Source organism: Caenorhabditis elegans, chromosome II, assembly GCF_000002985.6.
Source record: "Caenorhabditis elegans chromosome II".
In the NCBI taxonomy this organism is placed as follows: domain Eukaryota; kingdom Metazoa; phylum Nematoda; class Chromadorea; order Rhabditida; family Rhabditidae; genus Caenorhabditis; species Caenorhabditis elegans.
The window spans coordinates 9,522,860-9,548,336 of NC_003280.10; the positions used below are offsets into that span (position 1 = coordinate 9,522,860).

At 33.4% G+C, this 25,477-nt stretch overlaps 8 protein-coding genes and 3 pseudogenes across 11 annotated transcripts; 8 read left to right on the forward strand and 3 right to left on the reverse strand.

Annotated features, from left to right (window-relative positions):
* Positions 1–310: 310 nt before the first annotated feature.
* AH6.17 (PP_kinase_C domain-containing protein) lies at positions 311–664 on the forward strand (the record flags this gene model as incomplete). The annotated part of the gene is made up of 2 exons (NM_001267287.3): positions 311–501; positions 570–664. The coding sequence occupies exons 1-2, from the start codon at positions 411–413 to the stop codon at positions 662–664; spliced, it is 186 nt and encodes a 61-aa protein (NP_001254216.1). The 5' UTR covers positions 311–410.
* Positions 665–1,314: 650 nt separating this feature from the next.
* On the forward strand, positions 1,315–3,499 carry mex-6 (Zinc finger protein mex-6). The gene is made up of 7 exons (NM_063642.8): positions 1,315–1,450; positions 1,498–2,012; positions 2,066–2,171; positions 2,214–2,390; positions 2,440–2,580; positions 2,632–2,768; positions 2,818–3,499. Exons 1-7 carry the CDS (start codon positions 1,322–1,324, stop codon positions 3,014–3,016), a joined length of 1,404 nt encoding a protein of 467 aa, NP_496043.1. The 5' UTR covers positions 1,315–1,321; the 3' UTR covers positions 3,017–3,499.
* Positions 3,500–4,171: 672 nt separating this feature from the next.
* sra-15 lies at positions 4,172–5,394 on the forward strand (annotated as a pseudogene). Its single transcript has 3 exons — positions 4,172–4,801; positions 4,844–5,030; positions 5,079–5,394. Coding segments are annotated over exons 1-3 (1,133 nt in total).
* Positions 5,395–5,920: 526 nt separating this feature from the next.
* sra-2 (Serpentine receptor class alpha-2) lies at positions 5,921–7,003 on the forward strand (the record flags this gene model as incomplete). Its single annotated transcript, NM_063643.1, has 3 exons — positions 5,921–6,570; positions 6,616–6,802; positions 6,851–7,003. 3 exons carry the CDS (start codon positions 5,921–5,923, stop codon positions 7,001–7,003), a joined length of 990 nt encoding a protein of 329 aa, NP_496044.1.
* A 654-nt stretch (positions 7,004–7,657) lies between these two features.
* Positions 7,658–8,394, forward strand: sra-16 (annotated as a pseudogene). The gene is made up of 3 exons: positions 7,658–7,937; positions 7,978–8,195; positions 8,242–8,394. Coding segments are annotated over exons 1-3 (651 nt in total).
* Positions 8,395–9,451: 1,057 nt separating this feature from the next.
* Positions 9,452–11,115, forward strand: sra-9 (Serpentine receptor class alpha-9; the record flags this gene model as incomplete). The annotated part of the gene is made up of 3 exons (NM_063645.5): positions 9,452–10,101; positions 10,155–10,347; positions 10,778–11,115. 3 exons carry the CDS (start codon positions 9,452–9,454, stop codon positions 10,928–10,930), a joined length of 996 nt encoding a protein of 331 aa, NP_496046.1. The 3' UTR covers positions 10,931–11,115.
* Positions 11,116–14,869: 3,754 nt separating this feature from the next.
* On the forward strand, positions 14,870–16,226 carry sra-8 (Serpentine receptor class alpha-8; the record flags this gene model as incomplete). Its single annotated transcript, NM_063646.4, has 3 exons — positions 14,870–15,519; positions 15,773–15,959; positions 16,011–16,226. 3 exons carry the CDS (start codon positions 14,870–14,872, stop codon positions 16,161–16,163), a joined length of 990 nt encoding a protein of 329 aa, NP_496047.1. The 3' UTR covers positions 16,164–16,226.
* Positions 16,227–16,414: 188 nt separating this feature from the next.
* sra-3 (Serpentine receptor class alpha-3) lies at positions 16,415–17,964 on the reverse strand (the record flags this gene model as incomplete). The annotated part of the gene is made up of 3 exons (NM_063647.4): positions 16,415–16,614; positions 16,692–16,878; positions 17,315–17,964. The coding sequence occupies 3 exons, from the start codon at positions 17,962–17,964 to the stop codon at positions 16,462–16,464; spliced, it is 990 nt and encodes a 329-aa protein (NP_496048.1). The 3' UTR covers positions 16,415–16,461.
* Positions 17,965–18,741: 777 nt separating this feature from the next.
* On the reverse strand, positions 18,742–20,026 carry sra-4 (Serpentine receptor class alpha-4; the record flags this gene model as incomplete). Its single annotated transcript, NM_063648.2, has 3 exons — positions 18,742–18,953; positions 19,000–19,186; positions 19,377–20,026. The coding sequence occupies 3 exons, from the start codon at positions 20,024–20,026 to the stop codon at positions 18,801–18,803; spliced, it is 990 nt and encodes a 329-aa protein (NP_496049.1). The 3' UTR covers positions 18,742–18,800.
* A 1,800-nt stretch (positions 20,027–21,826) lies between these two features.
* Positions 21,827–23,432, forward strand: sra-7 (Serpentine receptor class alpha-7; the record flags this gene model as incomplete). Its single annotated transcript, NM_063649.2, has 3 exons — positions 21,827–22,476; positions 22,963–23,149; positions 23,197–23,432. The coding sequence occupies 3 exons, from the start codon at positions 21,827–21,829 to the stop codon at positions 23,347–23,349; spliced, it is 990 nt and encodes a 329-aa protein (NP_496050.1). The 3' UTR covers positions 23,350–23,432.
* A 146-nt stretch (positions 23,433–23,578) lies between these two features.
* sra-5 lies at positions 23,579–24,788 on the reverse strand (annotated as a pseudogene). Its single transcript is given in 4 exon segments — positions 23,579–23,731; positions 23,893–24,085; positions 24,135–24,526; positions 24,540–24,788. Coding segments are annotated over 4 exon segments (987 nt in total).
* Between the last annotated feature and the right edge of the window lie 689 nt (positions 24,789–25,477).

The window sequence follows — 25,477 nt, forward strand, 5'->3', positions numbered from 1 at the left end:
TTCTCTTTTATTTACTTATGAATTACATATCCAATTCATCAATAATAGTTGCGATGATCACAATTCCGTTTTTTGTTTCTTTTCTACTATTTACGTACTGTAAGGCAACAGATATCTCAGCTGAAACATAGATTGAATTTCATTTTCATGTGATTCGGTACTATATTATTCACGGAACACCGGACGATAGGAAGTTGCTGGTTTCAAGTTTCCCTAGTAGGTGTTAAAAATTTATGCCCTCTACCGTTTTTTTTTGGGAAAATATTTTTTGAAATATTTTGATGGATTGGTAATTGTGATTTTAAGATTTGGCTGGAACGTGGTCAGAAATATTTGAAAAAGGAAACTATGTTATCACAACTGCACGATACAGTGAAGATAAGAAGTCCGTTTATGCAAATGTGGATTTCATGTTACCTGACAATACGATCAGACAGTCCACAATTGTCCATTTGAAACCTGAGCCAAGAAGCAAAGATGAATGGACAATCGACGTAATTGGTGAGAATCTTGAAAAATTAATCTTATTTTATTTTTATTTTTTTTTAAATTAATCTTCTTTTTTTTAGCTGCAGATGAACTACATCGAAACATTAGACAGATTGTGAATAGAAAATTCCAAAATGATGTAGACTGTACCTGGTGGGGCTGTATTGATGGATGATTCTTTGTTTTTTTTTCTCACAAAGAATGAAGTAATAATTTACATTATTTTTCTCTCGAAATTTCAACTTAAAAAAAAACGAAAGGTTTATTTACAAGTATTGATTTTTCAGGTTTTATTTTGCCAATTTGAAAAGTTCATAAATACAGTAATTACAGTTGCGAAATTTTTCAAGGCGCATAGGATGAAAACTTCGTAGTGTCTCTCTACGAATACCGTAGTCACTTGGTTAATCTATATTTGTCTTTGTCGAGGCGCGGCGGCGCAATTTATCTTGCTTTTTTCCTTCAAAGGAACAATTTTCATTCGTTCTGTTTATTTTAAATTATTTTTCTCAGCGTTTCACATTTTTATCCTTTCAAAGTATGCCGGGCAGTTCGTAATTCTGCCTGAAAACTCAAGAAATGTCGTATATTTGTTTTTCGTCGGTTTCCAGTTCATTTTTCGAATTTTTTTTCGTTTTGAAAAGGACATCAATACTCTTGTACATTAATTAGTCACCATTTTGAAAACCTCGAAAATGCTCAGCTACAAGAGCAAATTTTCTGCAGTTTTTAAATATTCGAAATGTTCTTCCTCCATGAAACAATGTGTTTTTTACTCCGTTTCTCTAGTTTCTCTCGACTATTCCTCAACAGTGAATTTTTAAGACAGAAAATGACAGCAACATCCAATAGTGCGCCGTTGGCCGGTGGATCATTGTCTTCTTCAGCAACGGCACAGCCACCACAACCACCTCCAGGACATCAACAGCAGCATCCACTTCCTCAAATCTACGATTCGCAGGTTTTTAACCGTGAAACTTATTATTTATTTTTCAAAATAAATTACAGATGCAATACTACTACGGATCTTCCATGCCCAATCAGCCAATTCCAACGTACACGGCACAAAACGGAGCACCTCAACAGTTCGGCACACCACCGTACTATCAAGATGCAAACGGACAATTTGGACAGGTTCCCGCTCAACAGCAAATGATGACTGCTGGTCATCCATACTTTTATATGGCCCAGCCGCAGCAAGGAGGACAGCACGTTGCACAATCTGGACAACCGCAGATATTTTATTATCAGCAACCATTGGGTCAAATGGCTCAACAAGCTGCTCCAATGTACTTCCATCCAATGCAAGCTGCTTCTACTCCTATGCTTTCTGAACAAATGAGTATGATGCCACAAATCCAGTCGACTAATCCTCAACAGTCTGAACAACTGAGAAAATCGGGTGCTCAAATAAGCACCACGCGTACAGTTCCGTTGACTTCGTCGACTCCGCTCCCAACAAGTCGCGAATACGAGACTGTCCAACGCGATCGAAACAGGAATAGCCAATCAAGATATCAATGGTAAAATTAGATTTGTTTAATAAGCGTTTTATTAATCATTCTTGATTTTCCAGTCCTATTGAACATGACGATCTTCCCATCGATGAGATCTCGAAGATCACCATCGACAATCACAACGACGATACCATGAGTGCTGAGAAGGAAAATCGTTTCAATAAGGTTGCTCTTTTTTCCCTTCAAGAATTACATGATTTTTTTCAGAATCGTGTTGAGAAATTGGGTCGCCGTGGGTTCGCCAAACCAGAAGTTGACAGCCAACTGCCACACAACTTTAAGACTCGTCTTTGCATGACGCACGCAGCTGGAATTAATCCTTGTGCATTGGGTGCTCGGTGCAAGTTTGCTCATGGGCTCAAAGAGCTCAGAGCTTCTGATATTGTGAGTTTAATTCCATTTTATCTCATAGAATTCAAAATGTCGTTTTCAGCCGACTCGTTATCCGAACAATAAATACAAAACTAAATTGTGCAAGAATTTTGCGCGTGGAGGATCTGGAGTTTGCCCATATGGGCTTCGATGCGAGTTTGTTCACCCATCGGATACGGAATTCCAGAATATTCCTCCATATGTACGTTTCCATTCGATTAAGCATTTTTAACAAATATTTATTATTTTTCAGCAACGTAAGATGGTCGAGGAACACGATTCTATTCCGGAAGATTACGTTGTAGCTAGATATCAGCCACGATTCATGCATACCAGTGGAAAGGCTACGACTCCAACGAAGGTCACCCTCAAGCAACGAAATGTGGCTGGGTAAATAAATATATTTCAAATGACTGTTCTTCAATACCTTCATTTTCAGTTCCATGATGTGCCTCTCCAATACTGGACGCGATTTAGAGGCAGGAGGTGATTTCAACCATCCGGAAATCAATGAAAACGATTTACCACCACACTTGAGACGGATTCGCAGAGGCAATCCACCTGTAACCAGAAGTCGTCCATCTTTCAGTACGAAATGGACATCAGTGGAGAACCTCGGTCTGCGAGGACACTATTAGGGCGTACTTTACCACTCCAGATTGCTCACTCGTGTATCATTTCTGTACAAAAGCCATTTCTTCTCAAATTCCAAAAATCCATCCATAGACTTACGCTCTGACCTCTATCACACAAATCTCTAATCAAAAGACTTCTAAAAATACTTTACTAATTTAAAAGTAATCCGGTCTCAGCTTTTTTTCAAAATTTTTATCAGCTTTCATGTGATTTTACCCCTTTTTCCCTTCATCATAGTTTATCCTTATCATCATTTTTTATCAAGTTCCTCCAATTGCCCGTTCAACATTCCTGGTCCCAAAATAGCTAGTCACTGCTAATCTAATATAGAATGTTGACAGCAGTCCCTTTACCCTCAAATATGTCAGCCAGCTTTTTAGCTGTTCAGCCGACAATATATAGTTTATTTTTTTCTTTCCCCATTTTTGATTTACCCACTGAGAGTCCTTCCGTAGAGATTGTGCAAACTCCAATAAATTGTGCAAAGTATGAATGACTTGAATGTTTTCAGCAACCTATAATAATGAGGCCTCTGTCGCTAATAAGACTTCAAAAAACAACAAAAGGATAAGCTTCCATTCTACTACACCGGCTAAAGTGAAAACTGTCTCGTGGTGAGACCCATTCCAAAAATACCCTGCGCCTTTACGCACGAATTTCAGAACATTGAAATTGCAATAAAAATCTAGACTTGTTTTTTGTTAGAATATATGGAAATCAGTTAGCAGGTAGACAATTGGACAGAACCTAATAACCCCGCTTTAACGTCCACATACTTGATTTTTCAGGTTTTTTTTTGTAGATTAGAATTTCCATAGATTATTACTTCTCAAAGTTTTGTTTTCGTATAATTTTCGAGTCTTTTTCTGAAACATTTGTTTATTATGAAAATGTATTTCTTTCACCATATCTTACGGGTATGAGTCTCGTCACGCGGACAACGAATTACTGTAGCTCGTGTCGATTCCTCGTGACGAGACATTTGCGAGTAAGATACGACGAAAGTTCTCATGCTCAAATTGAAGTCTACATAATATTAATAACAAATTCACTTTCTCCCAATCTAGGCAGTTTGAAGAAATTAAGTTAATTTTTATAGTTCTATTCTGAATCCATAATTTGATCTCAAATCGGAGATTCAGTTTAAAAATTCCAGAATGTCCAATTCAAGCTGTGCCAATGAAGATATTATTATAAGATTTGAAAGTCTTAATCAGAAAATATTGCATTCCGTCTATCTTCTGGTTATTATTCTTACATTTATCACAACATTCTTCGCTGTTAAAATTATTTTTACTCGATCATTTTTTGAAATATCCACCAAAATCCTTCTTGTCCAAAATTTATTCTACACCAATTTATATCAATTTTTCTACGGAATTGAAGCAGTCCGAATGTTATACAAAAGCTTTTAAATGATTAATGATCCCTGCAATTTTATGGAATCTGAGATTGAATGTGCATTTTATTATAAAATAATTTTAATGGGTTCAAGTGGAATAGTTTATGGGCAAACCGGCTTACTCATTGAAAGACTATGCGCTACATTCTCGAAAAATTATAAAACAAAACAAAATGCAATTAAATGTTCTGTTATTTCTGTATTAATTTTGGTATGTAGTTCTTCAACAGGAAGACTGATTGTATGGGATGATCCCCTTGATAAATATTGTATTGCATGTTATATACCACCTAAAGAAAGTTATCACAGATCAAATAATTATTTCATAATGTGTGCTGTCCTTTCATTTATCAATTTTGAAATACAACAAACGATGCGAATTTCAGTAAGTTTCGCAATTGAAATAAAAATCATGCTTTGACTTTAGAACTCGTTTCAAAGTTGGTGCTCGTTTTCAAAAGCAAGAACTGATAGAATCAACAAAAGCCATTTGTTTCTTAACGATGTCTCAATTCCTGGCGGTTTTTCTAAATTCATTTGGACTTCTCGTTTTCATATTTTTCAAGGAAAGTATTTCTTATCGGATTTACTCTTTGTTGGTTGTTTGGCTTTATGTTAGTTCAACAAAATTAACAATACAACTTTCAAAGTGAATATTTCAGGCGTTTCCAGTTGTAGCATTCATTTTTCCGGTTATATTAGTTCATCGGATTCGTAGAAGTCGGTCTAAGCGAGCTTTGAAAATCAAAGAGATGAAGAATGAGAAACAGACACAGGATGATCATATGAAACAGATGAAGAATATGTGGATTTAACGAATTGTTTAAAAAATTTGGATTCCACTTAATTTTCAATTACAAACGTAGCTGAAAAAAACCACTGTATGACTTTAATGGTTTCTTAGATTGAGTTAGATAAGAAGGAATAGAAAAATGTTATATCTCTACTATTTCCTACTAATAAAAGTGATTTTGTTTTCTTTGTTAGTATATTTATTTTTGAAAAGAGCAATTAATATACACCACAACGGGGCAGCTGCAACACATCATTTTTCGTGGATCATCTCAAAACGCCTCTGCTTCTTCAAATACGTGTTTCAGAACATTGTGAAGTTTCAATAAATATTCCTTTTGTTTTTGGCACCATCATTAATTAGATGTTTACTATTTTTAAACAGACAATCGTTCGTAGACACTTGTTTTTTTGTCAGAATGGGAGAAGAGGGAAATAAAAATCAGTAATCAGTTTGAAAACACAACCTAATAAACCTACTTTAACGTCACAATAGTTGATTTTTCAGAATATATAAGGTCAATCACGTGTTTTTGTATATGAATATTTTCAAACAAAACAAGCTTCATACTTTATGGAACTGTGTTCCCGCGCAAGGATGTACCCATGACTGCTTTCTTATAGTTTTTATCTGAATCTGAATAAAAAAAAAAAAAAAAATTTTTGTTTTTCTTTTTTTTTAAATAGAAACTCCAATTTTAAAAATTCCAGAATGTCTAATTCAAGTTGTGCCGATGAAGATCTTATTATAAGATTTGATAGTCTCAATCAAAAAGCAGCTCAGTTTGTCTATCTTTTGGCTATTATTCTTACATTTATTACAACATACTTTGCCGTGAAAATACTTTTCACTCAATCATTTTTCGAAATATCTACCAAAATCCTGTTGGTCCAAAACTTATTCTACGCTAATCTGTATCAATTTTTCCATGGAATCGAAGCCGTCCGTATGCTATACAAAAGCTTTTTTATGATTAATGATCCCTGCAATTTTATGGAACCTGAAATTGAATGTGTGTTTTATTACAAAATAATTTTAATGGGTTCAAGTGGAATGGTCTACGGACAAACTGGTTTACTCATCGAAAGACTTTGTGCTACTTTTTCGAAAGATTACAAGAAAAAACAAAGTGCAATTAAATGTGCTGTTATTTCAATACTTGTTCTGATATGTAGTTCTTCAACAGGAAGACTGATTGTATGGGATGATCCCATTGATAAATATAATTTTGCATGCTATATTCCACCAAAAGAAAGTTATATTAGGGCAAATCATTATTTTACAATGTGTGCTGTCCTGTCGACTATTAACTTTTGTATTTCTACATTTATTTTGAAATACAATAAACGATGCGAGTACCAGTCAGTTTTGTTGGAATTGAAGTAGCAATGATAATAAAATTTCAGAACTCGTTTCAAAGTTGGTGCTCGTTTTCAAAAGCAAGAACTGATAGAATCAACAAAAGCCATTTGTTTCTTAACGGTTTCTCAATTTGTGGCAGTTTTTCTTAATTCATTCGGAATGATTGTTCTCGTATATATACAGGAAAGTATTTCTCATCGAATATTCAATTTGTTGGTTGTATGGCTTTATGTCAGTTCTACAAACTCAACAATAAAACTATAAGAATTAGTATTTCAGGCGTTTCCTATTGTTGTTTTGATGTTTCCTGTTATATTAGTTCATCAAATTCGTAGCAGTCGATGGCGCAGAGCTTTAAAAATTAAAGTTATAAAGAATGAGAAGCAGACGCAGGATGATCATATGAAGCATATGAAGAATATGTGGATTTAACAATTTTTATTCTGTTTGTAAATTATATTTTGTTTCCATCCTGAACACTCCTTCTGGTTTCACATCGGATTCAAAAGTTAATTTATTTATTCAAAATGTGTTTTTATTTGAGTTGATGTTGTATCCGTAGATTTTCAATTTTAAGTTCGTTTTGACTGAAACATATTTTACTGGAATTTATTCATTTTAATATATGTCATGCTTTTTGCTTCTGAATAGGGAACCTATAAAGGCAATCATATTACTTTTGTTTTCGCTTTCAAAATTGAATTTCCCAATTTTCACTGACATAATTAACAACCAAAAAACCTGTCTGAAGAAAATCGTGTTTTCCTTTTATGGCAAGCGTGTAAAATTGAATCTAACAAAGAGCCGGAAGAAAATTGAAAAGTTTGATCAACTTAGACGTCACGTGGTTTGGTATAAAGACTATTTTCAATTCGAGGTGTTCTTATAAGAATATATTGAAAACAACGTTTGTTTTGTCATGTTATGCTGATTGATTCGAAAAATATATTTTGCTTTGAAACTAAATTGAGCTCAAACTTATTATAATAAAAATGAATTGAAAATAAAAACTTTCCCTATTTTCCCTAACACTTTCATAAATCCCATTAAATACTTATATTGTAAATTTTTTTTTAGAAATCAACAATGTCGTATGTAAAGTGTGCTCCAGAAGAAATCATAGAAAGATTCGAAAGTATACATCAAAAATCATCTCAAATTGTCTATCTTGCAGCAATAATTTCCACATTTATTACGACATATTTTGCTATAAAAGTTATCTTTACCCAATCTTTTTTCGAAATGTCCACAAAGATTCTATTAGTTCAAAACTTATTTTACACGAATTTATATCAATTGTTCTACGGATTTGAAGCAATTGGAATGTTGTACAGAAGCTTCTTTCTCACAAATGAGCCTTGCCGTCGTCAACACACATTCTGCATCGGACCGAAAACTGTTGGCAGTCTTATCAGCAAGAAAATCGATAAATTTCAGAGTCCGTTTCAAAGTTCGAGCTCGATTCCAAAAGCAACAGCTGATCGAGTCAACTGAAGCCATTTGTTATTTAACACTTTCCCAGTTTTTGGCAGTCTTTGTAAATTCATCGGGTCTTGTGATAATGTCCTTTATCTGGGACAGTATGTCTATTCAATTATTCTACGCTTTGATCGTTTGGCTCTATGTCAGTTTTTCTGCTATTTCACTATTTTCAATATAAAATTTTGCAGGCGTTCCCTGTTGTTGCATTGATGTTCCCCGTACTTTTGATTTATCAAATTCGAAAAAGTCGATCGCGGAGAGCTCTGAAGATTAAAGAAATTAAGAATGAGAAACAGACACAAGATGATCATATTAAGCAGATGACTGACATGTGGACTTAAGTTCGCCAGAAAAATAAGCTTTTATGCAGTTTTATGTGAAAGTGATTAATTGTTTCTATTTTATCACTGTTGAAAAATAAAAACTTAAAAATGTAAAAAAATCTGCATATTTTTTAAACTACTTACAGTGTTGCAATACTGATATTTCCGCTTTTTAAGCAAATTCTAAATACCATTCACCAGTTAAAAAGTGCCGAAAACACATATCTCCAAAACATAAAAAATGAATAAATTATTTATGTTCAGGTATGGTGCATGAAAAAAATTAACAAGTCATATAAGACGGAGTCGAGCTTCAAGTTTTGGAAAAATACATAATACGAGCTGATCAAGAAGAAACAATATTTCTGGTTTAATGTGAAAACACTTCACTTCCTTTTAATTTCATATGCCAAATTTATTTGCATCTCTATTTTATAAATGTTACTGGAAAACATAAAACAGCCATGATTGTTTTCAAAAAAGGATAACAACTTCAAACCCGCCAACAATGGTGATCTCTGATTTCGAAATTAGCTCAAAACGTCAGAAAATTGTTCTGGTTTGGAAAAATGTTCTACATGAAACCCTCATTAGTATTTTTTTCACAGTCTGAAAGAGATTTTTTTCAAAATGTCTAGAACCTTCTTTGTGATTGAACCTGATAAGTACATATTCAAAGCAGTGTTTTTGAAAATTCATATGATTTTTTAATGTAAATCTTTCATAAGTGATCATATTCTCAGCAAGCTATTGAAGCGCCTAGTAAAAGTAGCTTATTCATATCGACAATATATTTAAATCCTTTTGATACAAAAAACCATTTTTCACCATTTGAATAATGTAAAAATCCCTCAAGTTTAAGAATTTCAAGATTTTAACCTGCAACGTGATCATTTGGGTTCAGTCAACTGAAAATAATTTCAAAATACGTTTTTTTTTCATATTTTCTTATTATTTTCATTTTCTGAACTTGTATTGTTTGAAACTATCAATGTCATTTCAAGTATTAATTTTTTTTAAATATCTCCTAAAGAACTTTTCTTATCACTTTTGTATTTTTCAGTTTCAAGATTTCATGGCTACCATAGCTTGTGCATCAATCATAGAACAGCAAAGGTTGCGTAGTTCAAATTTTGTAATTGCTCAATACATTGATCTTCTTTGTATTGTTATCACTTTTGTGACCACCTATCCAGCAATTCAATTGGTTTTGAACAAGTCATTATTCCAATGGTCCACGAAAATGCTCATTCTAGAAAGTTTATTCTTTGCAAATTTGTATCAAATTTTTTATGGAATAGAAGCAATTACCATATTGTACAAACATCATTTCATGACAAGCGATTTCTGCAACATAATGCAGACAGAATCCAATTGTGCACCTTATTTAAAAGTTATTCTAGGTACAACAGGCGGTATGATTTTTGCGCAAACTGGATTAATGATTGAAAGAACTTGTGCAACATTTCTTGCAAGTTATAGAAAACGGAAAAGTGAAATTATTGGGTTTTCAATTACAATTATTGTGTTTTTCTGTAGTTCCATTACTGGAAAGCTTTTTATATGGGATGACCCCTTGGATGGGATGGTTCTTGGATGCTTCATTCTTCCCAAAAATAGCTATAAACGGTACAACACTTATTTTACTGTCTGTACAGTTTTACCCTTATTCAATTTGGGAATATCCATTCTTCTGAAAATTTATAACACGAAACTGGAATATTCGTAAGTTTAATTTTTTTTATTATATTAGCATTGAGCATGTTCCCTATTTTCAGAAGCCGCTTTGAAGTGAGCGCTCGTTTCCAAAAACGTGAAGTCATTGATTCCACTGGAACAGTTTGCTTTCTAGCATTTTCTTTATTTATTTTATTGTTTATCTATTCTGTTGGAGTAGGGGCATTGAGACATTTGTTACACGAAAATATAATTTCACAAGAAGACTTCAATTTGTGTGTTGTTTGGCTTTATGTAAGTTTTTTAAAATCCCGTGTCACTTTTACATATTCAGTCGGTCAAATAAATCACGAAAAATTTCTCAGCTTTTCCTCAAATATTTCAAAAGTTCTCCGGCCGTTATATAGAAATTTTAGGGTTTCTCGTAATTTTCCAACATATAAAGAAACATTCCACAAGTTACTTTATCTGTTGAATTTCTTCACAAATCCAGTTTTTAAACAGAGTGTTTGAGTCGGCTTTAATTCATGAACTTTCCTATAAAAGATGTGCGCACATAACTCGTCATTGTGTGAGCAAAAATGTTGGCAAAGTTCTAGTTATAGGCTGAACCAAAAAAGTACATCGAGTTTCTGTAGGCTGTAGAGGTCGCACTCTTGCCAGTAGTGAGCGGATCGTACGCCGAAATCTGGTTCACTTTTCAATTAAAAAAAAATACTTTCAGACAATTCCATTCATTGCAATGCTACTTCCATTACTCTTAATATATCGTATCCGCCGAACTCGTTCAAACAGAATTGAGATGTTAATTGAATTTACAAAACAAAAGCAATCTCAGGAGAACCATATTAGCCAGATGAAGAACATGTGGAGTTAACAAGTTTAAAAAAATTTCATTGGAACTTGAAGATCATGTTTTCTGTATAACTGTCCATTTTTTAAAGCGAGTTTGCAATTTCTTGGAACAGCAATTCGATCTAAAGAACAGCGTACCATAACGCAGTTATTGTGGTGTTGATGAATTTTTAATAAATTTTTTTAAAATAAATCCTGATTTCTCATCTTTTTAATTTAATTTAATTTATTTACGCTCGCGAGGAGACGTGGAAAAAGTTGAAGAAAAAAGAAAAATGTACACATACAATAGATCATAAATACAATACACTGAATAAGAGGGATAGAAACAAGAAGAATAAATAGGAACGAAAGTTTGTTAACAGGACAGTTAGGTCAGGAGGGAGGAAATAATGTTATGTGGGTAGTTCATGTTGCAATCATCAGTTGTCAGACATCTCGTTATTCAAGATCTGATATATGTTTTAGAAACTTGGGGTTACTCAGCGTACGGTTTACAATAAAATGCTTTCTAGTTTTAGTTTTACATCTGCTCCATGAGACTTTCTTTTTGGAACGAGTTCGTGTGTTTTCAGAATATGTAAAAAATTGAGGTACGTTGAGATCTAGTTTACCATTAATCATCTTCATAATAGTTTTTCTGTCATAGATTTGGCGCCGCGTTTGTAGTGTTGTGAGCTCAAAAAGTTCATTGCGTTCGGATGCAGATTTATACTCCGGGTCAGTTGGCGAGATGTATTTGCCTTGTGTTCTACTGTATAATCGTCTAGTAAATGCGTTTTGAACTGACTCAATGGCTCTTGTTTCAGAGTTTTTAATTGGGCTAGTAATTACCGTTCCATACTCAAGAAGAGGTCTAACAAAAGTTTTGTAAAGCAAGGTCATCAATCTTGGGTTTCTACTGTTATACATATTAAATATTTGACTAAGTTGATATTTGGATGCATTTATGGCTTTTTTCCAGTGCTCCGTGAATTTTAGATTTGGAGCGATGAGAAAATCTAAATCTCTTGCAACATCTTCTTTTCTGATCGTTTGCCCGTTTATCGAGTACGAAAAGTCCTTTTTGTTGGTACCTAGTGTCATGTGTACCGTTTTACTGTTGTTCAGGTCAAGTTTTGACAATTTAGACCACTCACTAACCAAGTTAATTGCCAGTTGCAATTTATTCTCGTTTTCCTTTTTTGGAGTCTTAACATATAATTTTGTGTCATCCGCAAATTGCTGACATTGCACATTCTCAGGTAGTATTGATGATATTTCATTCACGAACATTCCGAAAAGTACAGGCGAGAGAACTGCCCCCTGAGGCACTCCGCAGATGGCCTGCTTTACACTGGAGAGGGTATTTCCTATTTTTACTCTAAATGTTCTATTTGCTAGGAATTGCTTAAACCAAATTAGAAGGTTCTTATTCAGGCCTATTTTTACTAATTTTTCTAAGAGAAGATCATGAGCTATTCTATCGAATGCTTTGGAGTAATCCAAATAAATAATATCTACTTGAGCACCTTCGTCAATACTTTGAGTCCAATAGTTAAGGCTATCTAGCAGATTGGTAATTGTTGATTTATTTCTGCGGAACCCGTGTTGGGTTGGGCTCCAAAAATTTTCATTCTTAAGAAATTCTTCTAATTTTCTAAGTAAGCATCGTTGGTCGAAAGTCTACAGACTCCTTTGGTTTGGGAACTTTGGATAAGGGTATGACCACAGACTGTGTCCATGATCTCGGGACTACTCCCTGCATCATGCTGAGATTACATATTTGGGCTAGGGCGCTGCTTATAAACGGAGCAATTAATTTGATAAATGTGAACGGAATGTTGTCGGGGGTTAATGAACAGGAGTTTTTACTACTCATCAGACCTTTGTATATTTCGTGATCTGTGACCCAAGGAATCTCTTGTTTCGACTCATAATTTGCGGGTAACTGGAATGGGGAGTTTTGCTTATTGATGTAATGGGATTCAAACGCATCTGCGAGATAATTAGATTTAGCGTCATCCGTTGCGATGGTAGTACCGGATGAATCAGTTAAAGTTGGAACTGTCATTTTCCTGGGTTTCATTATTGATTTAGCGTGCTTAGTGAATGCACTATTACCTTTAGATTCTAACCGTTTCATTTCTGAGTTGCTAAGGAATTTGCGGAGTTTTTTCCTATGTTTTCTTGACAGTTTAATGTAGTCTAAGTAATCAGATGTATTTCTAGTGTTTCTGGCCTGTTCAAACGCTATATTAACAGTTTTTTGAAATGCTAAAAGGTAAGGTGGAAGGGACCTTGCATTTATCGGCACTATTACTTTCGGTATTGAGATGTTGAGGGCATTATCTATATGATTCAGTAGGTTTTCATAAGAGTCGTTAATAGAGAAGCTCGAATTGAATACGGTGTCCCAGTTTATATTATCAAAGTATTTTGAGCATTGAATGAAATCAGCATGCTTGAAGTCGTAAATTTCTTGATTCGGGACTACTTTGGTTTGCAACAAGTCAAGAGAAAATTCAATTCTGTTGTGGTCGCTACTACCGATTGGTGTCGTCACATAGACATTTTCAATTTTAATATTGGAAAGTACTAAATCTAAAACCTTCGTTTTCCTTGTTGGGCTTACCACATGGTTTTTGAGGCAGTTATTTTTACAGAAGTCAACAAATAATGTTCCTAGGCGTGTATCGGATTTGGGGTTGTCTTGACTCCAATTTATATCTCCGGCATTAAAGTCACCTACGATTATAGAATTACCGCTATTATTGATCAGATCTTCTATTTTACTAATAAATACGTATGGTATTTTTATATGAACATGTTGGTGGTCTATAAACATTTATCACTCGCAACGGTTCTACATCTACATTTAAGTCAACGGCAAGTATTTCATATGAATGAGGATCTGACTCTAAGCAATAATTTCTGATAAAACTTTTGTGTTCACAACAGTACAAATGCCGCCACCTCTATGACCGTCTTTCCTATCTGTTCGGTATACATTATAATTCTTATTAGCACCTATTACTATGGAACTTGGTATTTTATTTGTCAACCATGTTTCTTGTAAACATATTACGCTATATTGCTCGGTTAGCGTAATTACTTGAATTTCGGAGCGGTTGGCAACTGATGATCTTACATTAGAAGCTAAAAACGATAATTTTAAATTAGGTGGTACAGAGCAAGCTATTACATTTCCTAGACTGGGCAAACCTAGTTTTTTGAAGTAGAAACAGAGGGGGAGGCATCTAACATATTGACATCAGTGCTAATGGCTGTGAGGGATCGATTATTTTTACGGAGCTCATACAATTCTTTAAGTTCAGTGGGTGATAGCGATTTTCTAATAAATACGGGAGGGAGACTACCAGTGTTAAATGATCTTAGAGATTTAGACTTTGACAAAATATCGCGTTGGGTATAAGAATTGGGAAAAATTACTTTGATCAGGCGAGGTTTCTTATCCATTCGAGGTTTTCCGAGTCTGTAGATTGCCATAGGATCTTGTTTTTTTCTTTTTTTCTTTTTTCTTTTCTCATGCTGGATAACTCTTCCGCTTTTTTTTTCAAATTAGAAATATGTTTTTTGGAACTTTCAGTCAAGAAAACTGCAACCTAAAATAATTTTAAAAATCTATTGACCATTATTTCAAATAGTATCTTTAGCTGCTCTAAAAATATAATTTTCAATTAATTATTGATAATAAAAAAATAATTCAAGAACCTTAAAATTTGAAACTATTTCAGAATGCTTCACTTGAAAAACCTTTTTTTCTCAAAATAAAAAGCTCATTTTTTAGTTTCCATTTTGATTTTATTTTTGTATTTTCAGCTGATCAACAACTTTTCTTACTGGATTTCAATTTTTCCATATTACGTAATCAATTTACGAATTGTGGGAAATCCGAGCGAATTCGGCTTCTGACGAACTGAAAATTTATAATTTTTATTTTTTTAGTTTTTTTCCCAAAATGGAAAACCTAACTTGCGCTTCGTCTGTTGAGCAGGATCGTTTTGCCAGCTTGAACTTTATAATTTCTCAATCGGTTGATCTAATAACATCATTTTTCACATATATGTTATCGATAATTGCTATCAAAATGGTTTTGAAACAATCAATATTCGAAACTTCAACTAAAATACTATTATTTTTAAATATCTTCTACGCGAATCTTTATCAAATTGTATATAGTATCGACGTAGTGGTCATTCTTTACAAGCACTTTTTCATGCAGGAGGAAGTGTGTAGTTTATTGATATTAGAATCAAGTTGTGCTCCATTTTTGGAGACATTAATTGGTACTTCAAGTGGTATGATGTATTGTCAAACTGGATTATTGATTGAAAGATTCTGTGCTACATTTTTAAAAACCTATAATGGTAAGAAAACCATTTTTGTTGGAAGTTTTATTGCAATAGTTGTAATGATCTCTACCACATCAACTGGGAAACTTGTAATTTGGGATGACCCATTAGACGATGCAGTTCTGGCGTGTTTTATATTTCCAAAGAAGAGTAAAGCAAGATCTACCATACACTTTTACATAAGTACTGTTGTTTCGTTGTTTAATTTGGCAGCTTCTGTAGCATTGAACAAATACAACAAAACGTTGGAATATCAGTAATTTTTACTTATTTTGGCATTTAAAAGTTTAGTACCATTTCCTGTTAATTTGAACACTTTTACTAAACACTTGTACTGAATAGCAGGGCTGTGCAGCTGTCGGTTTTTGGCAAGCGACGATTTTTTCTAACAGCGGTACAGCCCTGCCAAACAGTCATCTCAAATTTCGAAAAATGTATAACCTTTATAAAAATTAAAAAATAATATAGCATTATTAAGTTTAATTCTCTCAAACTGAATATTTTTCCAGAGTTCGGTTCAAAATCTGCGCCCGATTTCATAAACGTCAAGTCATAGAGTCAACGGAGACAATTTGCTTTCTAAATTTCACTCAATTTGTATTCATGTTTATTTATTCATCTGGTAATTCTACATTGAAATCAATTCGTGATTACATCCAACCAGAGACATACAATTTTTGGGTCGTCTGGTGTTATGTACGTTATTACCGTTCATTATAATGCTCCTAGGAAATCTTAAGTTTTTAGACTGTCCCATTTATCGCATTAACATTTCCACTACTTTTGATCTACAAAGTGAAGTCAACGCGTGGCATTCGAGCTCAGAAGATTGTACAGATTTCGAATACTAAGCAGACGCAAGATGAGCACATAAATCAGATGAAAGTTATGTGGGAATGAAATTTTTGATCTTGTTCGCAGTGTTCCAAAAAAAACCAAGTCATTTGATAAAACTCATTTTATTTGATTTTGAAAACGTCTTATAGTCATGTCTATCATGAATGTGTTATCTTTAAAAAAAACAGCGTGAGAAAAATATCAGAATGTGATCGCGAGGAGATTCCGGAGGATGGCTAGAAATGGAGCCCCACGTGAAAATTGTATCTGCGATTTTCTTACCGTTCATTTTAGATTATTGTATTTAACAGTTGATAGTCTATACTTTTATTTTGTCACATTTATCTAAATACATGTTTAATTAATTCCAAACATTTTTCATTTGTTTGATATGGTCCTCTTGTGTCTGCTTTGTACTTGTAAACTGTTTGATTATCATTATTCGATTTGTATTAGAATATCGAATTCTATAGATCAGAAGAATTGGAAAGGATGCAGCAATGAATGGGATTGTCTGAAATTTGTTAGTTAAATTGTTTGAATATATTGTGATATTAATGTATAACAACTCCAGTTTCAAAAAAAACTTACATAAACCCAAACGACCCAGAAATAATACTGCTCATAGCCAATAATTTCCCTGATAGTTCCAAGGAGGAACACACCGAATGAATAGATAAACATAAAGATGAATTGGAAAAACGTCAAAAAGCAGATTGTACTAGTTGAGTCAATTACTTCTCGTTTCCGAAATCTTGGACCTACGACGAATGGGGTTCTGAAATTGGCAAACATTTACCATTTTGAATCACTCATTACAGAATTTCTAATACTTTTTCAAATCAAAAATCACAATTGAAGCTTCACCCTTTTTAAAACTTTTACTGCAATAGATGATGTTTGAAAAAATACTACACTGCCTGGAAATTTCCACTGTGATTACAAGTACGAGTGGCAAAACAAAAGCTATAGTGAAATCCTAAGAGAGCCCTGGTTTTCCTATAAATGAATTACCTCGAAACAAGATTGAGTACTCTAGAATAAGGTTTTAGTCTCCAAGAAGTACATACGATACTGTTAAGCAAAAATTATTTCTGAACTTTTTAGTTTCGCCTCCGAGAAAATTTCGTGCAGCTTTTTTTTCGAACATTCGAAACTGATGAATCAGAGACTGACTCACAAATGTTCAGCAGACCATGAAAGTTCAAACTTACGAATATTCTAGTTTTTCATTATGTCTTCGAATCAGAAGAGAAATGACCAAATTGAACAAGGAAATAAAAGTGCAAATACTGAAGAACATAGTGGATCTGTCGCGGCTTTTACTTGGCCATGAAGTACATGCAAGTTGATATTCAGACAATGGATCATCCCAAATAATTATTCGAGCAGTGCTTCCACTTAATAGCAATACAATAATAGAAGTGATGATGCCAGTTGCTAAGCTTTTCCTTTTCTCGTATTTCTTTATGAAAGTAGCACATGCTCGCTCAAAAAGCAAACCAGTTTGTCCATATACCATTCCACTTAAACCAGCAATAAACATTTCAAGATATAGCTGACAATTCGTTTCCGGTCTTAGTGGAATACACTTATCGTTAAGCTTGAAAAATGCAATGTTCAGTCGTTCAACAATAGTGATGCCGAGAAATATTTGATGGATGTTTGCGGAGAATAGGTTTTGATAGAGTAGAATTTTAGTAGACAATTGAAAGATGCACTTCTTTTGTATGACTTTCAACGCGAAAAATGTGAAGAATAACGTTGTAATTATTAGAACAAAATAAATTAATTGAGAAATTTTAAAATTCAAACTTTCAAGTCGAGCAATTTCAAGGTGAGAAGCACATTTTTGAGACGACATGATCTAGATGACTCTAGACTTTATTGTGAGAAAGAAATGAAACTGAAAACGTGCAGTGGGAGATTCTATCAAGAGAATTCACTGAACCAGATACTCTAATATATCAACAGATCTAGGAAAATATTTTTTCAGAAGTGAGAAAAAATAATATAAAGGAAAGTACTATGTCTGATTATGAAAAAAAACGTTTTTATTTTGGAAACTGACGAAAAACTTCTGACCACGTATGGGTGTTTTTTCAGTGCAATGATTAAGACAAACGTCATTGAAAAGAAATGTTCAAAAAAATTTTTTAAGAAAAGTGTTTCAAAAATTTTATTCGGATCTTTTACAAATTCATTACATGTGTTATTTAAACGTCTTTGAATATCTTGAAATTTTTCTCTCGGATGAAATATTCGAACTGAACAATTTCCATGTGTCCAGGTTTGGAATTTATGTCATTTTTGGCGGTCTGTGCATATTTCCCGTATGTTCTGTCCGGCCAGTCCGTCGAGATTTCCTCACAAAAGAATCGAACACAGTTTTTCGATTCCTGTGTTTGACACTGTTTTCTATTTTTTTTGCAACATTGCTACTAAAAGTTTATTTTTTGAAATGTTTGAGCATTGAGCATCTGCATATTTAGTCAGCACTTCCGGTACATTAGATTATCTGGGAAAGTTAGCAAAACAAGAATTTCAAGAGACATTTTCTGTGATTTGTGATTTTTGGTCATTTTCAGTTCCTGGTGTGAAAGATTTTAAATAAACACCCTCGCACAAAATCGATCAGTGATCACTTGAACTTTTCAAAATTTTATTTTAAAAATATAAACATTAATTTTGCATTCGTAGTCATTTCCAAGCGTTTTTCATTTGTTGAATATGTTCCTCTATAGTTTGCTTGGTGTTTGTAAATTTTTTAATGATGAGTACGCGGTTGGCATACGATGACCGAATCCGATAGAAAATTAGAATTGGAAAAGATGCAGCAATGTACGGAGGAGTCTGAAAAACTGATATTGATGTAAAAACAAAAATTATTCAAACTGACATAAAGCCAAACTGCAACTAAGTAGTAATTCTCATATGAGATAATTTCTCGAATAGATTTTATGATAAAAAATCCTAACGAATATACCAAGAAAAATATGAATTGAACAAAAGTAAGGAAGCAGATTGTACTAGTTGAATCGATTACTTCACGTTTACGGAATCTTGGGCCAACGACAAATGGAGTTCTGAAATGTGGAGTTTACAAGAGCTTTTCTGTGAGTTTTCCGGGTAAGCACAGAAATTCATGCCTGCGGGGGTTTTCTTTTGTGCCTCTCTGAAATTCGCGGGGAACTCTTTTCTGCAATTGTCGGTTAAACTTCCAAAAGGGAATTTCAACAGCATTCCCCTCTAATAAAATTTGAAACAAAAACTTACGAGTATTCAAATTTCTTATTGTACTTCCATATCAGAATAGAAGTTACTAAATTGAATAAAGCTAGTAGAGTACAAATACTTTGAAAATAAGATGATCTATCGACACTATCACTTGGGAATGAAATACAAGTGAGTTGATAACCATCCAAAGGATCATCCCAGATAATTAATCTCGAGGTTATGAAGCTCAAACACAATACCGATACAGATATAGCGAGCCCCGTACGAACGCTCTTTTTTTCCTCATAGTTCTTTATGAAAGTTGCACAAGCTCGTTCCAAAAGTAATCCTGTCTGTCCGTATACCATTCCAGCAACTCCAGAAACAAATACTTCCAAATATAATCGACATTCGAATTCTGTCTTCAAGGGAATGCAGGGTTGATTCGTTTCAAAAAGCGATATGTGTAATCTTCGAATTGTTTCGATTGCGTAGAGAACTTGATGTAAATTTGCAGAAAAAAAGTTTTGAATTAATAAGAACTTTGTCGAAAGTTCAAATATCGACTTTTTCTGGACGACTTTAATAGCATAGTAGGTAAAAATGAAAGTAATGAATACGGGAATCAAAACTATTATTTGATTGATTCGGAAGTTCAAACTAATCAACCGATCAATTTCAAGTTTTGAAGCACACTTCGTCAAGGACATTCTTTAAAAGTAAAAAGAACCAAGATATCAGAGGAACTGAAGTTTATGTCTATAACTGAAAGAAGACGTGTCTACTCAGTAGTGAATTCATTCGATCATACAATTTTGATCAACACAACAAGTAGACTACAAAAATGTTGATATCAAAAAATCATAAGGATGAGTAAGCGTAAAAAGACATTTTGAACTTTAAAAATGTTACCGAAATGTATATGTATTGTGAATAATTAGACAGTTATAATGAGACCTCTGTTACGTGACTCTGTTACGTTGACTTGAAGAAAAATTCAACTTGAACAGAAAGTCAAAATATACGTTTTTGTTCTATTGTTACTATAGAACACAAATCCCAAGAAAATTTAGAAAATGGAAATTTTTTGTCATATAACTAGAAAACTACAATTGTTGTCTTTCTTAGTAAACATTTTTTTCCGATTTGTATTTGATTTAAATGTACTCTCCGAAGAAACTAGTTTAGATGAGTTATTGTGGTAGAAATAATTATTGGCGGAAGTAGAGTAAAAAGTTCTGTTTAAATAATGAATGCAGATTTTTGAAGTTTCTCATGTACACATTCGAAACTTTTGAAGATGAGCAAAGTAAATTTTAGAATAAAAAATGCATGGCTGTTGTGATTATTACGAAAGGAAATGTATTCCGTCTATATCGTATAATAATTAAATGCTATTTTTTCTTTTATTCAAAACGCTTGGTTATCCCTGTGTTTCAAATAAATAAATAACTTTCATTGGATGAATCGGTCTCATTCGGACAAAAATAAATATCGACAATGTATCTATAGACTAGATTCATTAAGAATCCCGAACTTCCGAATTGCAAAGTTTATACATTTCCCAGTTTAGCTAATATATCAATCAGACGAAATATTATCAGAAATGCCGTGGGATTTTTGTGTCTAATCCAATTTCATTTTTTTTTCTCAGAGATCTGTATTTAGAATTGCAAAAAACTATTTCAAAATGATTGTAAAAATTTATTTTGTAGCCGAAGGAAGGTAACGAACAAGTATTTATTTTACTTTGTTGAACTTAAACAATATTACTATTTTTAGGTTTTGAAATATTTTCGATTGGAAATTGGTTTCAGCCTGAGCCTGAGCGACTGAACCACCAACCAAGACTGCAAGAACAACTTACAGTTACATATGATGATATGACACGAACGGTTGATTCCGCCGAGGAAATTAATTTAAAACAATCACAGTACTGTATTCTTCTCATTCCCGGTGCTCAAGCGTTCCAGATTGAGAGTTGTTGTCTCTCTTGACGACTTTGATTTTTTTCAATACACGCCCTCGGGATTTCCTTAATAATTCCACGGACATCTCATATAATGCTCAGTGCAGCCAATTGTTTTCTTACTTTCGACAAAAATTCACTGAGCATTTAATTTTTGAAGGGGACAAACCGAGCTTTTCTCAACTTCAAAATTGAAAATCATTGAATTCAAATGACCTGCAACTTTTTTTACTGTCTCAAAAAATGAAATGTCGGAAAAGAAAATCATTCGAATCAAATGCACCAGGAAAAATTAAGTTTTAGAAGTGTTTAAGGTACTTTTTCTATAATTATTTATTATAAAAGATATAGTCTTCCCTTGTCATGACATGTGGTTAATTCTATGAAAGTTTGATAGAATTATGATATTCACATAAAACAAGGTTGTGATGTCTGGTGTTTCACAGTCCGTTGACTTTTGATGCAATTCTTGGTAGACATCCTCCGACTATGTTTTAGATGTCATTTTCAAGTTTTGCAGTTTCTCGAAATATTAGAAGCCATGTCTGCACCGAACTGCGCACGAAAATATGATATTGCTCGTCTTTCCAGCTTGAATTTTCAAATTTCCCAATATGTTTATCTTAGCTTGATAAGCTTAACTTTTATATTTTCTTATTTTGCTGTGAAAATTGTTCATCAAAAATCGATTTTCCAACTTTCCACTAAAATCTTATTATTTCACAATTTGGTTTCTGCGAATCTTCATCAACTTTTATACTTATTTTCCGCACTCCGAAGGCTCAACCTGGCATATTTCTATATTGACGAACCATGTGTTCCTCTAATATCGGAAGCTGACTGTCTACCTTACCTCAAGGTTTTAGTAACTGGAATAAGTGGAATGATCTATGGCCAAACTGGTCTACTTTTGGAACGAGGTTGTGCAACTTTCATCAAAGATTATGATAAGAAGACAAGCATGTTTGTTGGGATAGCAATATCAATTGCCATTTTGTTTTTGAGCTTGATCACTGGAAAAATTATAATTTGGGATGACCCACTTCAAGGATATCTTCTTTCGTGTGTTTCCTATCCAAGTCAAAGTGTTGAAAGATCAAGACTATTTGCAAGTATTTATACATTTATATCTTCATTCAATTTGGTTTTCTCAGTTTTGTTAAGAAGATATAACAAAAAACTGGAATATTCGTAAGCTTTCTAAGTTGTTTGAAAAGTTTACTGTTCGTCAATTTCTGGAATTTTAGTTAAGAAAGTCAGATGGCAAATCATGATGCCTTCATAAAATGAGTAAATAAACCTGATTAGTTTACTATTTTGTTCAAACTTCAATTTTGGAACGTATTGCGCTTAAAGGTACTGAAAACTAGTATGCACGAAAAACTTCTTACTGTCTACTAGATATCTTTAATTGCCTGAAACGCGGCAATATTTAGTGCAATTCAACTTCCAGACGTTTGACTCTTTGTAATTTACTTTTGCGTAATATCTGATCTCTGAAATTTCTGAATAGTATTTTTCTGATTAGCTTGTTTTTCTTCTCATTGTTTCCACTACATTTGCTTCCAAACTTGGAAAACAAATTTTTGAATAAATCTAGAATATTCTAATCTGGTTTTTGATGTTTTAAAGTTCCATTAATGTTTTTTGAGCGTAAGAAATGTTTCAATTTTCCAGAACACCCTTTGTTGTTGGCCCGAGATTTCGGAAAAGAGAAGTGATTGACTCCACAAGTACAATATGCTTTTTGACATTTGTTCAATTCATATTCATGTTCATTTATTCATTCGGAATATTCACACTGAAAACTATTCGAAGCATGCTTACTTACAGACAGTACTATTTCATTGTTGTCTGGTTCTATGTAAGCACTTGAAATTTATTTTAAAAAGCTGAAAATTTTATTTCCAGACAATTCCATTCATTGCTGCGCTGTTTCCAATTCTACTAGTTTACAGGATTCGTTCTTCACATGTTAGCCGAGTAACGATTATTAAAACATTTACAAAAACCAAGCAAACACAAGAAGAACACATTAAGCAATTGAAAAACGTTTGGAATTGAACATAATGATTCCTATTTTATGAAATCTGAATTTTTGTAAATATGTGTATATTTTTTTGGAATAAATAATTGTCATTAGGAAAAAAATCGAGTGATCTTCTTTTCCGAATTTTCATTTTAATTTCGAGATAGTAAGAAAAGTTGCAAGTCATTTGAATTCAACGATTTTCCTTAATATTTCTGAATTTATTCTTCAAATGTATAATGTTTGAATGTTCCTCGTTTAAGTTCACTTCCACATATTTTTCATTTGATTGATATGACTTTCTTGTGACTGTTTCTCTAGTGTACATCCAATCAATAATTGAACTCGATTCACGTGTGCCACGCGGATACGGTAGATCAGAAGCAGTGGGAGAAGCATTGCAATAAATGGAACTGTCTGAAAAATATTGATATAGCTGGGTACAGGGACATAATTTCTTGATAAACATCCACTAACGCGTGTTTTAGTCGAAAAGAAAGCCCAGTTGTAGTAGTTTCTTGCTACTTTTTTTCTGACTTCTAAAGTTAAGATCTCAAAAAGTGTTTTCAAAAACTTACATAAATCCAAACTATATAAAAATAAAAATCCTTCGACTCAAGAGCATGGGTGTGCAATAAATGTCTCAAGACACTAACCCCAATGGAATAAATGAGCATGAGAACAAATAGGGAGAATGCTAAAAAACACACTGTTCCAGTGGAATCAATAGCTTCTCGTTTACGAAATCGAGCAGTTATTTCGTATCGCGTTCTGGAAATGTTTTCCTTCATAGGAAACTGTTTCTGTTTTTGAAACTCACGAGAATTCAAATTTCTTGTTATAAATCTTCAATAAAATTGATATTGCAAAATTGAAAAGTATCAAAAATGTGCAAACGGAAAAATAGACAACAGAGTTAGCAGCACTTTGTTTTGGGAACATAAAACATCCGAGAACTGCTCCATCCAATGGGTCGTTCCACATTAGAAATGTTCCAGTACATACGCTACAAATGAATACAACAAGTGCAATTGAGAATCCGATAATTTTGCTTTTTCTTTTTTTATAACTGTTCAGGAATGTAGCACAAGTTCTTTCAACCATCAAACCAGTTTGTCCATAAATTATTCCGCTCGTTGATCCCAAGAGAACTTGTAAGTATGGTGCACAATGAGCTTCTGTTTGTAGCAATTCGCAGGTTTCATGGCTCATAAAATAGTTTTAAGCTAAACAGTAGAACGGAGGCTTCAAGTCCGTATGCAAGTTGATATAAATTGGCATAGAATAGACTTTGAAGCAACAAAATTTTAGTTGACCATTGTAAAATGGACTTTTTGAGCATTAATCGGACAGCTGAATATGTGAAGGACAATGTTACAACAGCGGCAGTCAATTCCACAAATTGAGAAATCACAAGGTTCAAACTTTCCAGACGGTTCCGGTCTTCCACTGACGCACATGTTAGGTTGGACATAACTCTGAAAAAGGAACAAAGTGAAAAAAATAATTATAGCAAAGGGAAAACAAAGAATGAGTAAAAATTGGAAAAAATAATTATGGCTGTCTCGGAAAATTAAGAATGATCTAGAAATTGATATTTAAAATGTTCTTGTCAACCTCACGATCACGTACTCTTCTTAACTGCCAAGTTGTCTCAGGAGGACTGGAAATTGATCTCATTTCACTAAAAACCAATAGTTTATTTCAGACGATTTTATAGTAGTTATTATACGGTACTGCGTAACGTATGTAGTACAAATTCAATCCCAAAGAGGTTCTATTTAGAATTTTAGGCGCATGCACTGTTAGGTTGTATTTTTTTTACCTATTTGGCGTTCTATTTCAAGAGATCTAACTCGATAGTATTTAAAATTAGTAACAATTTTAAAATCTGCTTGTGACGCCAAACTTATCAAAACAAACTGAAAGATGAAATTGTTAGCTCGTGCAGACGGTACATTCAAAATTAGTTTTTTTTCTAGCTAAGCTCTGTCTGCACGCATGATTAATCAGGCTTCTGCTACAACCAAGTTTCTTCACAATAAGATTGTTAAATGTTTGTTATCAATGACAGAAAAACACTACAGGTTTCACTCTAACTCTGAAATTCTTGAGAATAATAAAAAAAAGTTAATTGAATTTGGAAGAACAAAATTCTGGATT